At 44.2% G+C, this 15570-nt stretch overlaps 2 protein-coding genes across 2 annotated transcripts; both read right to left on the reverse strand.

Annotated features, from left to right (window-relative positions):
- Positions 1-2649: 2649 nt before the first annotated feature.
- Positions 2650-2946, reverse strand: LOC141971501 (feather beta keratin-like). Its single transcript, XM_074928895.1, has one exon. The coding sequence runs from the start codon at positions 2944-2946 to the stop codon at positions 2650-2652; it is 297 nt and encodes a 98-aa protein (XP_074784996.1).
- Positions 2947-5654: 2708 nt separating this feature from the next.
- Positions 5655-5951, reverse strand: LOC141971511 (feather beta keratin-like). The gene has a single exon (XM_074928909.1). The coding sequence runs from the start codon at positions 5949-5951 to the stop codon at positions 5655-5657; it is 297 nt and encodes a 98-aa protein (XP_074785010.1).
- Between the last annotated feature and the right edge of the window lie 9619 nt (positions 5952-15570).

The raw sequence follows: 15570 nt of genomic DNA on the forward strand, positions 1-15570 counted from the left end.
TACCATCTCTTTGCCCTCCAGGGCCTCACTTTAAGGCTTCTCGTAATGAACAGGGCATGTCTTCTGGCAACTATGAAATGCAAGGCCAGACTTAAAAAACCTTTTCTGTGACAGGAGTCACCATATCCATTGCGTAACCTAATATCTAACTCCATCAAATTTAGTTATGAATTCCCCAGTCACCTTGGATACCCTGGAAAGTTTAGGCTTAGCAATTTAACATCAAGAGAAACCCTTATGATCTTTGCCCTTCCTTAGCTTATCTGGAGATCCTCCAGCAACCCTCGAGTCAACAGGAGAAGGATGTTAGAGAAGCAGAGACATTCCTCTCTGACACACACTAACCCTACTCCACCCCCCACACCCAGCACCAAAGGCCAGGTTTGGGCCTTCCCAAATGTTCCTTCTTCTGCTTCAAGGCTACCAAACATTGTACACTAATTCAATAACAGGTACTGCAAAAAGCTTGTAAAGCTTTCCGTCAGACATCAAGACTCATCACAAGCGCTCATGGTCTGGTGATGTCAGCAGGAACACACTGGAGGCAAGTAGACAGCAGGATGTGCATATCCCACTGCTTCGTGCTAGTCCCTCCATCAGCAGCTACAGTGAGGGTCTGCCAAAAGGCTCCAACGTGATGTAGCACCCAGATCCCTCTGGTCACGTGCCACAGACGCTGCCTTCCCTCCCTGGTACCATCTTTTCACCCATCCATGCTTCTGCTGCCATCTCATTGTGGCTCAGGAGTGCTGACGGAGGGAGCATTTCCCCGGGGCCTTCCTGCACAGCAGGCACAGGGGGGTTGCTGACAGCAGCTCTTGCGGGGAAGACAAAGCTTTAGCTATGGGGAAAGGCAGTGTAGGGGTTCCCACGGTGTATGGGACAGCAGAAGAGGGTCCCCTCACTCTACGTGAAGCAGCGCTGGGGGGCGTGGGGAACAACATCACGTGGAGGACCAGGGTATGTGGCAGGAAGGGACAGGTGGCTGCTTCTCTCCTACATCACCACCTACATCACAACTCCAAGCACGAGCAATGTAACTTCCCTCCCTGATGTGAGTGGACTTGCAGTCCAGGGCAGAAGGACAGGAAGAAAAAAGTGTCCAGATCCTGAAGAATTACTTTTTTTCCTCCTCTGGTGAGCCAAGGAAGAGAGAAGGACTTGCTCAATGCCCTCGCCTCAGTGTCATGGGCCACATGCCACGCAAACTCACCATCAGTGACTGTGCAGCTCCTCCAATGTTGATTAGTACCTCCAAAATGGAGCTGGGAGGCACAAAGAGACGGTCTCAGGTCAGAAGTGAAGGCTAACAACTCCTTGGGCATCTGTCACACATCACATACCTCTTGGAGCAATGGAAGGTGTCGCAGGGGTTTGCTGAGAGACGCAACAAGTCTCCTGTTCAGGACAAAGGCTTGTGGGTGACTTTGGATGGTTTTGTCACATGCAAAGGACGTTCCCCTCCAGGTGACCATTTCAGTGGGACACCCACTCAATGCAAGAGCACCACATCCTTTCAGCCACCCCTTTACCCTGTTTGGGATCACATTTGGTAATGCAGCCCACTGTTGTAACCTGGGAGTTTTTAGACAAAATGTTCTCAGCAGGTTGAGGGAGTTCATCCTTCCCTTTCACTCAGCAGTCATGAGGCCACGCCGGGACTACTGTGTCCAGTTCTGGGCTCTTCAATGCAAGAGAGACATGGACATACGGGAGGGAGTCAAATGGAAGGTCACACAGATGATTAAGGGAATGGAGTGTCACCCATGTGAGGAAAGACTGAGAGCTGGGAAGAGCAGGACTGGGGGCAGGGGGGCTTATTAATGTATTTAAATACCCAAAGGGAAGGTGCAATGAGGAAGGACCTGGGCACATTTCAGTGCTGCCCATAAAGGGACATGAGGCAATGAGCACAAAAAGAACCACAGAAAGATCTATTTCAACATCAGGAAAAACTTTTCTACTGTGAGGGTCACCAAGCACTGGAACATGTTGCCCAGGGAGATTATGGAGTTTCCATCTAACAGATACCCAAAAGCCATTTGGACCTAGAGAAACTAGATCTAGATAGACCTCCTTCAGCAGGGGGTTGGACCAGATGACCTCCAGAATGCCCTTCCAGCATCACTTGTGCTATAATTCTGTGATTTCCCAGTGAGTAATTTGGCTGGGCATGGCAGGAGGGAAGGAACACGAGGAGACATGAAGCTACAATGCAGCATAAACTTTAATGAGTCTAAAGAGAGAAACCAAGTAGCACATGCTTGGAGGGACCCCGGCCAGGCTGCTACAAGGGCACCTGACAGTCAGGAACCCCTTCACAGCCATGGGACATGTATCATCCTCCACACACATGGGGAGATGAGATGGGCAGGGCACCACTCCACCTCCTTCAGGACGAAGCCATGGCGCAGGAGAGCAGGAGACAACAGGGACTCATGATGTGGAGAAGAAAGCAGGAGAAGCAGAAGACATCAGCTGGCCGTGTTTCCAGCCAGCACAGGCTGGCACCTTGCTTCCCTCCCTCGTCTGCAGGAGGGCACGAGGGTGCTCAGCCCCTCTGGAAACTCTGGCCAGCAGCTCCATCCTCAGTCCGGCACCTGGCTTTGGGTTCCTGGTCGATGCACTCACGGGACGTCCAGCCCGGCTCTAGCAGGGCAGGCACCTTCTGCCGTAGGAGCGGCCACCAATGCCAGAGAGGCCAAAGCCCCCGGAGTTGATGGGCACTCCCTCCTCACTCAGGATGCTGCCAACGGCAGCGGAGGTGGTGGATCCCACGGCGGTGTTCTGGGGGAAGGAGCTGAGGATGGGGCCGGGCAGGGTCACCACCACGGGAGATGGTTCGATAATCACGCGGGAGTCCTGGCACTGCCTGACGCAGGGCTCGTTGCAGCTGTTGGCCAGCGGGGTTGGGCCGCAGGGACGGCACAGATCGTAGCAGGACATGGCGGCGGGTCGGAGGTGCACCTGGGAGAGAGGGCAGGGAAAGCACAGGCAGCAGGTGAGGCACAGCCTGACAGCCGGCTCGCCAGGAGAAAAGGCACAGCCTGGGCAGCAGGGACAGCCTGCACAGGCACAGGAGAGGATTAGGAGATCCAGCCTTACACTTCCCCTGTAAAGAGAGACTAACACTTGATCTCGCTTCCCAACAGAGTGGCAAACTAACGGAGATATTGTGAGCAGGATCGAAGTCCACAGCTCTCAGCAAAAGCTACACCAAAGCAAAGACTCTGTTGAGGATAGAAGAGACAAAGCAGAAGTACAAAGAAAAGGCAAAGGCGGTTGCAGCTCACCTTGTTCAGCAAGGAGGAGAAGGCGAGAGAAGTGGATGAGGGACTGTGCTGTGGCACTGGCTTTTATACTCGCCCAGACCGCCCCAGGCCCAGAGGCGCCCTTTGCCCAGGGAATGTGTTTACCAACAAGCTCATCTCGCATGCAAAGCAGCACAATTACAGAAATGGGGACACTGCTTATGTCCCCTGCAACGCTGCCTTTTCATTTCCCTGTCCATCACAGGCCCCTTCAGGCACACGGGCTCCTTTCAAGTGACAGTGTTAGAGGCCAAAGCCTTTCCAGGGGAAATGACACGTCAGCACAGGCAGGTGATGCCCCACTGATGAGGACTGCCCCACCTCGCCAGTTAATGCCAGTCTCCGGCCCTCCAGGGCCTCACATTAAAGTGTTGCCCGATGAATGGGGAGGTCTCACTTAACCCTGAGGCTTCAGCTTGGACATGCACAGCCAAGGGTCGGCACCATCAGTCGCTCGCTCTCGTGCTCTGCTCACTCACACTGCATTAGGCATCGCCTTTCCAGCCAGGGCACCTCTGCCTTGGCTTTTACTTTAGACTCTCTCTCTGTGCTTTGATCTCAGCAGAAGCTGGCCCGACTCCTTTGCCATCTTCCTTCCCTCCTCCATCCCCACCTGCCTTAAGCAGCCGACTACCGGTGGTTCAGAATGACGGCTATTCCCCTCCCAGCACCCTTTGCTGGAGACCTCAAGCACAGTCGGAGCCCCCCACTGACCAAGGCACACGCTGACCAACCCATACACATCCTCCCTCCTGCCCGTGTCTTCGACACAACTTGTGCTTTGCCCCCCCACCCGCCGCCACAGCAGGCATGACCAGGTAGTCGGCGGATTCCCACAGGACACCCAACTGGGCTCAGCAGCAAGCAGGGTCCTGGCGTCTTGGCAAGGAGAGGCGGAGGAGCGCGACCCAAGAGGAGCCTCCTACTGTCCCTGAAGCTGCACCAGCGCAGCAGGACCAAAGCATTGCCCGTGGAGGGCAAGGGCATGGGAAGGAGGGACTGAGAACAGAGCTGGCGGGGTACCACTGCCTCACTCTGCCCTGCCTGAGGCCTGATTGGCGGGACAAAAGGATCACTGCTGGGCACCTCCCCAGGCACAGCCTGCACAAAAGCCAAGAGGTGTGTGTGGAGGAATTGCTGCGTGTCTGCTCCAGACTCACTTCCCTTCAAGACACAGTGGCATACACAGAAGGACTCCGCAACACTTAATGCTTTTGATCACATGACTGCTCCAGAGAGGGCAAAGGTGCATTTCCTGCTCCCTTCCAGGCTCCTGCAGGGTTTCCAGGACTTGCCACCAACACCACACATCACTTTCCCTTGAGGGAGAATGAACATGGTGTTTCCATCCCCCTTCCCTCCATTTTGCACTCCTATGACCAACCCATCCTCATTGTGCTAAAATCTAGGAGAGGGCTTGCATCTCCCTTTACACACTTGCCCTGGCTGCCACCTGCCCCTTTATCTCCTTCAGGACTCCCTCCCATTCCAGGATTTGAAAGAAGTGCTTGGCGGAGGGAAATTCAAGGACACATTGCGTGTGGTCACATGCAACCAGAGCCTGGGTCAGGTGGGTGTTAACCTGCACAGAAATGTCTCCCAGCAGGTCAAAGCCTTCCCTCACCAACTGGAAGTCAGTCTCCAACTTTACTTGCTGCTCACGTGTCCCTTGGGGGAGCTCCTGGACACCCTTTGCCTACTCAGACAATACCACACAGCCCTCCACTGCCCCATCTCTCTTCATGTGACCACAGATCCTGAGGGCACTCAGCTCCTACAGGAACAAGAAGGTGCCACATGGGCATTTACCCGCCCACCCCGTTCCCTGCAGAGCATCCCGTTTTCCCGTGGACACCTTGGATGGGCATCCAAGGAGGGAAGGAACACGAGGAGACATGAAGCTACAATGCAGCATAAACTTTAATGAGTCTAAAGAGAGAAACCAAGCAGTGCATACTGGGAGGGACCCCGGCCAGGCTGCTAGACGGGCACCTGACAGTCAGGCACCCCTTCACAGCCATGGGACACACATCTTCCTCCACACACATGGGAAGATGGGTATGGGCAGCACACCACTCCACCTCCTTCATGATTAAGCCATGGCACAGGAGAGCAGGAGACAACAGGGACTCATGATGTGGAGAAGAAAGCAGGAGAAGCAGAAGACATCAGCTGGCCGTGTTTCCAGCCAGCACAGGCTGGCACCTTGCTTCCCTCCCTCGTCTGCAGGAGGGCACGAGGGTGCTCAGCCCCTCTGGAAACTCTGGCCAGCAGCTCCATCCTCAGTCCGGCACCTGGCTTTGGGTTCCTGGTCGATGCACTCACGGGACGTCCAGCCCGGCTCTAGCAGGGCAGGCACCTTCTGCTGTAGGAGCGGCCACCAATGCCAGAGAGGCCAAAGCCCCCGGAGTTGATGGGCACTCCCTCAGCACTCAGGATGTTGCCAACGGCAGCGGAGGTGGTGGATCCCACGGCGGTGTTCTGGGGGAAGGAGCTGAGGATGGGTCCGGGCAGGGTCACCACCACGGGAGATGGTTCGATAATCACCCGGGAGTCCTGGCACTGCCTGACGCAGGGCTCGTTGCAGCTGTTGGCCAGCGGGGTTGGGCCGCAGGGACGGCACAGATCGTAGCAGGACATGGCGGCGGGTCGGAGGTGCACCTGGGAGAGAGGGCAGGGAAAGCACAGGCAGCAGGTGAGGCACAGCCTGACAGACAGATGGCTCGCCAAGAGAAATTTCTTTGGAGCAGGGACAGGCTTCATAGGGAAGAACGAGATTAAATAGCCCCGGTCCCTTATGGTCCCCTATAAAGGGAGCCCAAGAGCTTCTCCCAGCTCCTACAGTATTGGCAATGAGCTGAGATTCTGGAACATATTGAAGGATCAAGGATTTCAACAAAAAATCCACCAAGAGCAGAAGAAAAATAAAAAATGAATGAAGAAGAGAAACAGACAAAGTGGTTGCAGCTCACCTTGTTCAGCAAGGAGGAGAAGGCGAGAGAAGTGGATGAGGGACTGTGCTGTGGCACTGGCTTTTATACTCACCCAGACCGCCCCAGGCCCAGAGGCGCCCTTTGAGCCTATAATGTGTTTACCAACAAGCTCATCTTGTATGGAAAGTGCCCCTACGACTGAAACAGGCTTTGGTTTGATCCTTGCGATGCTACCTCTCCATTTCCATGTTAATGCGAGGTCCATTCCGCCCTGGAACATTTTTCTATGTGACATAATAAGCGATCAAATGAATTTCATGGACAGCCCTGCTGATTCAGTAATTCTGACGTTTATGGTGATCTGCTTAGAGAGCAGTGCATTTTTCCTCCTCTATCATTTTAGTCACTGGCTTGTCTTACACAAAGCCATTTACAAATTAGAGCGATGCGAGTGTCATCTTTGATAGCTACAGGTATTTTACTCTTTCTTATGATTGCGCCACATAGTTTGAATCATTGAGAGCGAAATATTTTTTTTTTTCATTAAATCCTAATTAGGTCACATACCTTGCATAGTAGCAAATATTTGTCACTTGACATCAGCTATTTTGTTTCAGAAACCACACCACGTTCTATAACTTTTCGTGTTGCTACCTTCGCATTTTGCAGAACGTCCAGCTGCTTTTAATTCCCAACACACACGGTACCATCAGAATGTTTAAAAAAGTGTGTTCTTCCAAGTCAGCTTAACACTTCAAGACATTTTTCAAAGCAAATTTCCCCTTAACCCACAGAGCAATTTCTGTAAAGACTCAGAACGGTGGTTGGTTTGGGTTTTTTTCCGTTCTGCCTGTAGGAAGCTGAGGTCTGTTTGGAGTGTCTCTTATGTTTTAACATGGAGTCAGAAAATGAAGCAACAACTTGTATGGAGAATCCTTTCCTGACATCAGTCATACTGAGAATTACCTCACCAAGCTGAGACTGAAGATTTTCAGACTTTATGGACTCATGAGTGAGACAGGTCATCTGTTTCTACCGGGCCAGATACTGAATTGTACATTAAACTCCATTGTGCAATCTCAGACAGTCCAGACACCTACAAAATACAGAAAAAAACCTCTTCTCACAACAAGATTTTGCATCATTCATGTACTAATAGCAGCGAAGACTGTGACAGTATGAGGCTACAAAAACATCCCATTAAATGTTTGAGAAGAAACTCAATGAAAAAGGTGCTGCTGGTGTTGAGAGACGCTGACTCTAGGAATTTAGCACAACAAATTGTTTTTTTTAAAGCAAACCAGAATCGTTCTGCAAAGTATTTCTCGGTGGAAACGCACTGTTCAGCATCTGGTGTTGGATATTGTTTATTGGGCAATTAGTTTCCCTGGTCTAATTAGGGGTGTAATATGTTAATGTTTTATGTACTGGCATAACAATTTGGTATCCAGAACATCTACTTTTAATGTTCACACAACTCTGCTGTAGGAAAGAAATTAAAGCAATTGAGAACGCATGGGAAGACGGCATCCATGCAATTTCTTGGACACGTATTTTCAGCTGATTTATTGCCATGCCCAAACGCAGAAAAGCAAACGCTTCGTTGAGGTGGTAGCAAACAATCATCTCTACTACATTCAAATAATTTGAGTTGGTTAATCCAATTAAGAAAAAAGAAGAAAGTCTGAAGCTTGTGTGTTTACACCATTGCACGAAACATTTCTGAAGGGAGAAATGTTTCATTTCACTCATGAAAACAGAGCTTAATACATCATGAGTACAGCAAAACAGCAATTAAACCGACTGTGAAAGGATAAAATTATCCACCCAGCAGAGTTCCTACAAAATATCACACCCAGATTTGTGATTTTTTTTTTTTACTGTTTTAAGAGTTCGTCTCAGAGAAAAAAACCATTCATCAGGAATTCATCCTGGAGCAATCATTGAGGTGGAGTAAGTGATCAGTTCCAGGATTAATAGAAATGGTTTTATGGAATATTCTATCATTTAAAAAAAAAAAAAAAAAAATTCACTTCAGGTTTTCTACCTAGCAATATCAGAATCTTGATCTTTCATTTACATCCATTACGTATTTAAAAGCCACTGAGGCGTGTCTGTCTGCAGATCCCCAGGGCCGTATAACAATATTGACGTTTCTCTTTAGGCTTCTTTAAAGGAAAGAACTTCAAAGTTAGTCCCATATATTCATTAATGGTTGAGACATACAAAGTGTATACACTATGTAAATATTGTGAGTATATGACAAAATTTAAATAGTTATGTCCCTTGGATAATAACATCATTTTAAATTTGAGAGTCACGGTGACTCCTTAAGCAGGCAATATTTAATGGCTTCAGAAACCAGAGTTATTAATTTTTTCATTAAAAAGTAGTTTTATCTGTGTCATAATAATCACCTTTCATAAAATTTCTGGAGCAGACCCACTGCTACTCTGAATTCTATATAGTGCAGCACCACCGGGTGTCGTGGGCAAGAAAATAAGGTTGGAATATGAGGTTTTTGGAAATCACTGACGCAAACCATTCACTTCCTCAAGCATCAGTCTGTGGCCGCAAGCTCTGTGCATGTCCCTGTTGTTCCCACAAAAAGGTGTTTTATACAAATCTTAAGGTTTTCACAGCATGTCCTTCTCAGTGAAAAATAAATTCCTCGGCTCTACTAGGAGAAGACTAAGTTGCCTACCTGCAGAGTTAGAGCCACACGTCTGCTCCAGATTCACGGTGAAAGTTCATGTCCAGGGACCCCACTGCAAGTGGGCTCCTTCGGGTTAGACCAGGAAGGGTCTACGACTTGCCGTGACTTTGTTGCACTGAAAAACTTGGTATAGTGCAATCGCTTCTATCTCCATGTGCTGTTTAGTCAGAAATCGGTATTTTGTTTCTTATTCTTTAGAAAAGGACATTTCTGGGCATCTTAACCCTTCCTGACACACAAAGTACCATTCTGCACTCAAGCTTTGGTTGGTCCTTAGGGTATTTATTTGGGCATCAACCCTGATTAAAGAGTTTGCCAGTAAGAATCAGGGTGAAAAGCTGCAGTCAATGAGGATTACAAAGATTTTTTTTTTTTTTTTTATCCCCATGTAGCTCGTCTTTGAGCTGTTGTGTCAAAAGCCATTGCTATCAGCCCACAGGATGAGCTGGTCAGGGAAAGTGTTTCACATACTCCGAGATCTGCCCTTCCCTACAGACAGATTTCCTGTCAAGTTGTTTACCTGCTACTTGTTTGCTTCTCTAATAGAGCAGTAAAATTTTTTTCTCTGTAAATCCCTCCTAAATTATGACGTGTGTTGGAGGGATCCCTAGGGCAATAACTCTTATCAGGAAGCTCTGCATCTTCCTTGGATCAAATGTCATATCGCAAGTACTCATTAATGATTTATACATGCAGAGTGCTGTGTTATTATACTTAAAATATGGTATTGGCTTCAGACACCCATGAATTGAGTAATAATATCCCTTTAAGATAAACAGATCAAAGTCACGTATGTCATTCCACTAATCAGCTCATAATCGGGTCATGATTCCTGACCTCATAATGCTTTTTTTTTTTTTCCCCCTTACATTGCATTCATGTTAGATCTTACTCACCCCTTAGAGTCTTGGGTGACCCTGGATCCCAGCAGATGTAAATAAACTCCTTTCCACAGGTTTGTATATCATAGCAATGATTTCTACCATGAAGGGTAAAGCCTTATAATTTTTAATCCATTTTTTTTTCCTCAGGACACAAGTCATCTCGGTGCCAAATTATTTTCCCTTTTTGTGATTGTATTTCAAGAGCCAGCCCTTCTTCGATAACACAACTGCTAGTGGGTTTAGCGGGCTGCCTACTGTCAGTCTGATGTTCTTCTTCCTTAGTCACCTTTCCCCTCAAATCATTTTTAGTTGGGGTACCCGTAAGGACAGAAGACAGATGGGCTGGGAGCTGGAGTGCACCTCTTAGAAAGCATAAACTTTCCGAAGTACTAAATATTTCCAGTTTTAAAATTTGGAGCAGCTCTGGGATGCCTCATTTTCAAAGCAAATGACTTCTAAAAATCGACATCCTTTGAGGCTTCGTGGCCGCCGAAGTCTCATCATTTTTCAACGGGACCGAACCTTAGCGTTCACTGCAAAGCAGGAGCGGTTTGGGTGATTTCTTTTTAATTTTGCCTCCTTGGATGGCTGTCACAGCTCACCCAGCACCGAATCCAGACTCATGGGGATCTCAGAGGAAGGATTACAGGGAATCACTAAGCTCTGTATGAGGCAATATCAAAGATCATGGCTATTACTTTAGTGACCTCTGTCATCGGCCATACCTGAGGAACCTGCATGCTTAGGCAGAGTGAGTTCAGCTTACCTGATATATAGGGAGAAGGAATTTCTTTTATTTTCCGGCTTAATTTTAGTACTCCTACACTGCAAAGCAGCTGGATCCTAACCTCAGACAGGTGGTAAAATTTTGCAGTAGACACTCTCAGCAGTCGGCTCTATGGACAAGGTTGTTCTGCTCAGGAGAACAGAAAAGAGAAAAGAGAAAAGAGAAAAGAGAAAAGAGAAAAGAGAAAAGAGAAAAGAGAAAAGAGAAAAGAGAAAAGAGGACTCACTCTCCCCTAATTCTGGGATTACACCTGTAGCTGGGTGTAAAAATCTCCCTTTGCAGGTTTAATGTATGATTTTTTGTAACAACACAAGTAAATCTCTTTGGGCAAGGTGTTACCACTGCTGGGGTACCACCTTATCTTGTGGAAGATCGGTAGATTTTAATATAACAAGCGTTCATCCTCCACCATCTTTCTCTCAAAATAATTTAATTTTCTTAGTTACTACTACTTTTTTTATTTTTTAAATTTTTTTTTAATAATAATTCATTCAACCTGTGGTCCTCATCTTCTAAATTATTCCCGTAAAAACAGATGTCTTTGTAAAAGATCCCAAAGCAATGCCAGCCGTTGGGAACAGCCTGCGGAAGTTTCAGATTAAAGGATTTCGAAGCACTTTGCAAACTCTCATTAACGATTTATACATGCAAAACCCTTATTATCATATTTTTAAGTATCCGGCACGATTGCAGTGTTTTAAAACAGAGTTACAAAGTCACCCCTGAAATCCATGTCGAGGTTATTCATCTACATTTTTCTAGCTGTGTACTAAGGCGCTTGCATCATACGACATCGTTGTTTGGTTTGCGTTTGAGAAGTAGCTTTGCACTGCTGCCAGATTTTTCAGAACAGGCAACTGATGAAACTGGTGAAACCTGAACCTTCTAGACAATACCGATTTCTCAGAAATTACCCAAACGTGCACCAGCTCGCTTGCTATGTATGTGAAAAGAGAAAACAGTTGTGTAAGCACGCATGACCTTCTCATCTTGTTGAATTTTAGGGGAAGGGTCTCAGAGAGAGCTGTGATTGCTCACATTAATGAAGGAAAAACAAATTCAAGACCCTTTATTAGGAACCTTAATAAGGACTTGGAGACCTTTTCAGAGGAGTCGGGAGAATGATTAGGCTCTTGTACTTCTTTAATGAAAAAATGTGAGCAGAATGTGAGGGTCGGAAAGTGTGCGAATCACTGACACATGTAGAACGTATGCAGAACTTATTCTTGGAAAATAAAATAAAATGAAATAAAATAAAATTAAATTAAAGTAAATAAAAGGAAATAAAAGTAAATTAAATTAAATAAAATGAAATAAAATGTAATGAAATAAAATTAAATTAAATTAAAGTAAATAAAAGGAAATAAAAGTAAATTAAATTAAATAAAATGAAATAAAATGTAATGAAATAAAATAAAATAGAATAAAAATAAAATAAAGTAAAATAAAGTAAAATAAAATTAAATTAAATTACAATTAAGTAAAATAAAATAAAATAATATAAAACAAAAAAATGAAATAAAATGAAATAAAATAAAATAAAATAAAATAAAATAAAGTAAAATAAAGTGAAATAAAATGAAATAAAATGAAATAAAATTAAATTAAATTAAATTAAATTACAATTAAGTAAAATAAAATAAAATAATATAAAACAAAAAAATGAAATAAAATAAAATAAAATAAAATAAAATAAAATAAAGTAAAATAAAGTGAAATAAAATGAAATAAAATGAAATAAAATAAAATTAAATTAAATTAAATTACAATTAAGTAAAATAAAATAAAATAATATAAAACAAAAAAATGAAATAAAATAAAATAAAATAAAATAAAGTAAAATAAAATAAAATAAAATAAAATAAAATAAAATAAAATAAAATAAAATAAAATAAAGTAAAATAAAATGAAATAAAATAAAATAAAATAAAATAAAGTAAAATAAAATAAAATAAAATAATCTGGGTAACTAATTAGGACCTCACACACAAAAAGCTTCTTTAATCTTTCAATTAATTTAAGAAAGTTCCCACAACATAGGCCTCCTATTTCTCTCACTCTTTATTTCTTTATATTTTTTTCCTATTTAACTGTTCTCTTCAGAAAAACCAGATAAATCCACATTGACACAATTGTTCCTTGGTAAGCAACCATTACCTAAGGGATGATTTTTGATGTAGGATTTTCATTTAAAGGGTGTTTTGGTTTGTTTTGTTGTGTTTTGTTTTTTTTTTAACAAAGATCATTGCTCCATAGTAATTTGCAGGCACTGGTAATTGCCGATTTCTTAAGTGGCAGCTTAAGTTTCAAAATACAAGAAACCAAGCCATGGATTTTAACTGGGGATGGCGTCTTAAATATTTTAAGCACCTTTGAAAAACTTGGCACTTTTTTCTCTGTTTTGTGAAGAGAGAAAAAAAAAAAAAAATTTTTTTTTTTTTAGGAATATCCACGTTCACTAATCATTCTAAGAAAACAAACCAACCAATAAACCGCAGGCTGAGACTTTCCCGGTCCTGGTTTTGTTCAGACCAAGCGGATCTCCGGTATGTCAGGATTTCTAATCCCTTTGGACATTTATCTCTTCAATTTTAGGTCTCGTATCATCCCTGTGAGGACGGTTGTCCCAGAGAGAAGGATGTTCGGTGTCCAAACCACTGGCCTAGTTGTGGTTGTACTCACTTCAGTCATCCTACGGACTGAGCTGCTACAGCAAATCTTCAGCTTATTGTGGAAACAGCACTGGGAGAATGTGAATATAATGGATCCTCTGAAAATTAAATAATTAAATTAAATAATTTTAAAAAATAATTTAATCGTTAAACCTCAGCACCGTGTTTACTTCCTGACTGCCTACAGATTTCCTATGTAAAACCGGAAAAATCACTTCCAGGATGTATCAAAAAGTGCTCACAGTGCTTTTCTGTGCTGATAGCCCCTCCCTTAATCCCCGTGCGTTAATGCCGATAGTAATTCCTTCTCTTTTGTTTCTCAGGTCTAATCAGTTCAAACACTCCTCGTTCGGTGTGGGGACTTGCCCTTTGTTTGCCTGACGCAATGCAATCTCAGTTAAGACTTCAAAGAGTTGCTGGAATTCAAATTATAAATATGATAAACGCCAACGAGGAAAGCCCGTTTTACTCCAGGCTGTTCCATTTGCTCGCCGAATGACCTCTGACAATTCATTTAGCCTCTGTGCTTCGCTATTAAACCTAGATAATAACTAGAATTAAAATTTGCCAAAGGCAATGAAAAATTAAGCTCCAAGGGAAGTGTGTGGTAGCATTTTATATAGCGCCCAAAACTCTAAAGAAAAGTGTCGAGGAGTCCGACAATGTACTATGGCGGAAGGGGTTGTAAAAAGAGGCTGCAATGAACACGAAACACTGAGCGGTCTGTGGGACAGTATTTAGAAAAGAGAAGGCCCACGAGAGGAGCACGGTTTATGTTAAGCCTGACTCAATGGCACAAAATGCTTCCACTACGGAAGATGAGCATGGTTGGCAGCTAAGGTTTTTCTTGCCGGGCATTTCCAGCTATCTTCCAGTAATGTTTATTAAAGAGGACATCTGATTTGTCCCAAGCACTTGTGGAAAAGCCACGAGAGGGCTTTGCCCTGGGTCAGGTGACATCCAGACGCTGGGGAGGAGTTGCCGCCACCGCTCTCAGGCTTCTTCACACCAACCCTGTGGGGGTCTCCAGCTGCAGGGCTCCGTGTCTGGACCACCACGGCGCGTCTTGCTTTGTCTCTAAAACTGAGCTGCCGGTGGCAAATCCAGATCTGCTGACTGCGACATCTTTCCTCCATAAGAACAGTGCCTGTGGTAGTTTAAAGTCAGTTAAAAACTGAATTTTAATTTTTTTTTACCTACAAGTTTTTATCTTGGCTTATGAGCAGCGTGTTGTGTGAATTTTATGTCGATACAACCAATCATTTTCTTTATCCATGGTTAAATTGCAAGAATCAAATCTTACGAAATGAATTCGGAGTTAAAATAATCATATATAAATAACTATATATGAAGCGATATATTTCTATATGACTTTTCAGCCGAATAAATCCTGTTGCGCAGTTTTAATGTTACATAGCTCCAGTGGCAGACCAGTGCTTCGGTAGATTAATTAGAGGTAAATCTTAAAACATTCCCACCTGCCTTTATTCCCCTTTTGCCTGGAGTCCTCAAAAAGCCTGCTTGAATCAGAAAACTGTATTCATTTTTCCCATTATTATGGCCCTAAAAACCAACCTGGCTAAGATGTAGTAATGTTTTGCTCAAAAAAAAAAAATAAAAAAAATTAAAGCCCAAATAGTGCTAAGAGTGAAACACAAATCCACCTTTTTACTCCAGACTTCTCCTTTTTTTGGCCCTATTCTGTCAAAAAGTGAAGCACCTGCTTCACTCGGTGTTCCTCCATAGATTCACACGCTCAAAACCAGTATGAGACACAAGAGACGGAGCTCTTAATTTGTGAAAAAAAAAATTAAAAATCCAAACCCAAAAATAAATAAAACACCTTTGCCTCCTTGAAGAACAGCCGCCTTCAGCGAATAGAAAATCCATTATCTTGTGTATGTTATGCAGAAGGAATTTTTTTTTTTTTTTTCCCCCCACAGCTCCAAGCAGCCAGATTTGATTGAAAACTATTTTAGATAAATCAGTGTAAATGCTCAAGTAATCCCCACAAGGGCGGACGGCATGTCGATGCCCAGGCGTGAGCGCAACATCTCTAGCAGGGAGTCAGTCCAAGCGTAAATTTTCATAACTAGGATAGAGCAACAAGAGGTGAAGAAGAACAAAAGCATGGGAAAATCAGCTGCAAATAAATATATTGCGTTTGCAAACTTGCACCATCCTTGACTCCAGTCGTTCTTCAGGGTGGTGAAGTGTTAATAAAATAACGTATTTCAGCCTTTAATCTTTACCTTCTCCAGAGCGGC

The sequence above is a fragment of the Athene noctua genome, chromosome 29 (genome assembly GCF_965140245.1).
Source record: "Athene noctua chromosome 29, bAthNoc1.hap1.1, whole genome shotgun sequence".
Taxonomy (NCBI): domain Eukaryota; kingdom Metazoa; phylum Chordata; class Aves; order Strigiformes; family Strigidae; genus Athene; species Athene noctua.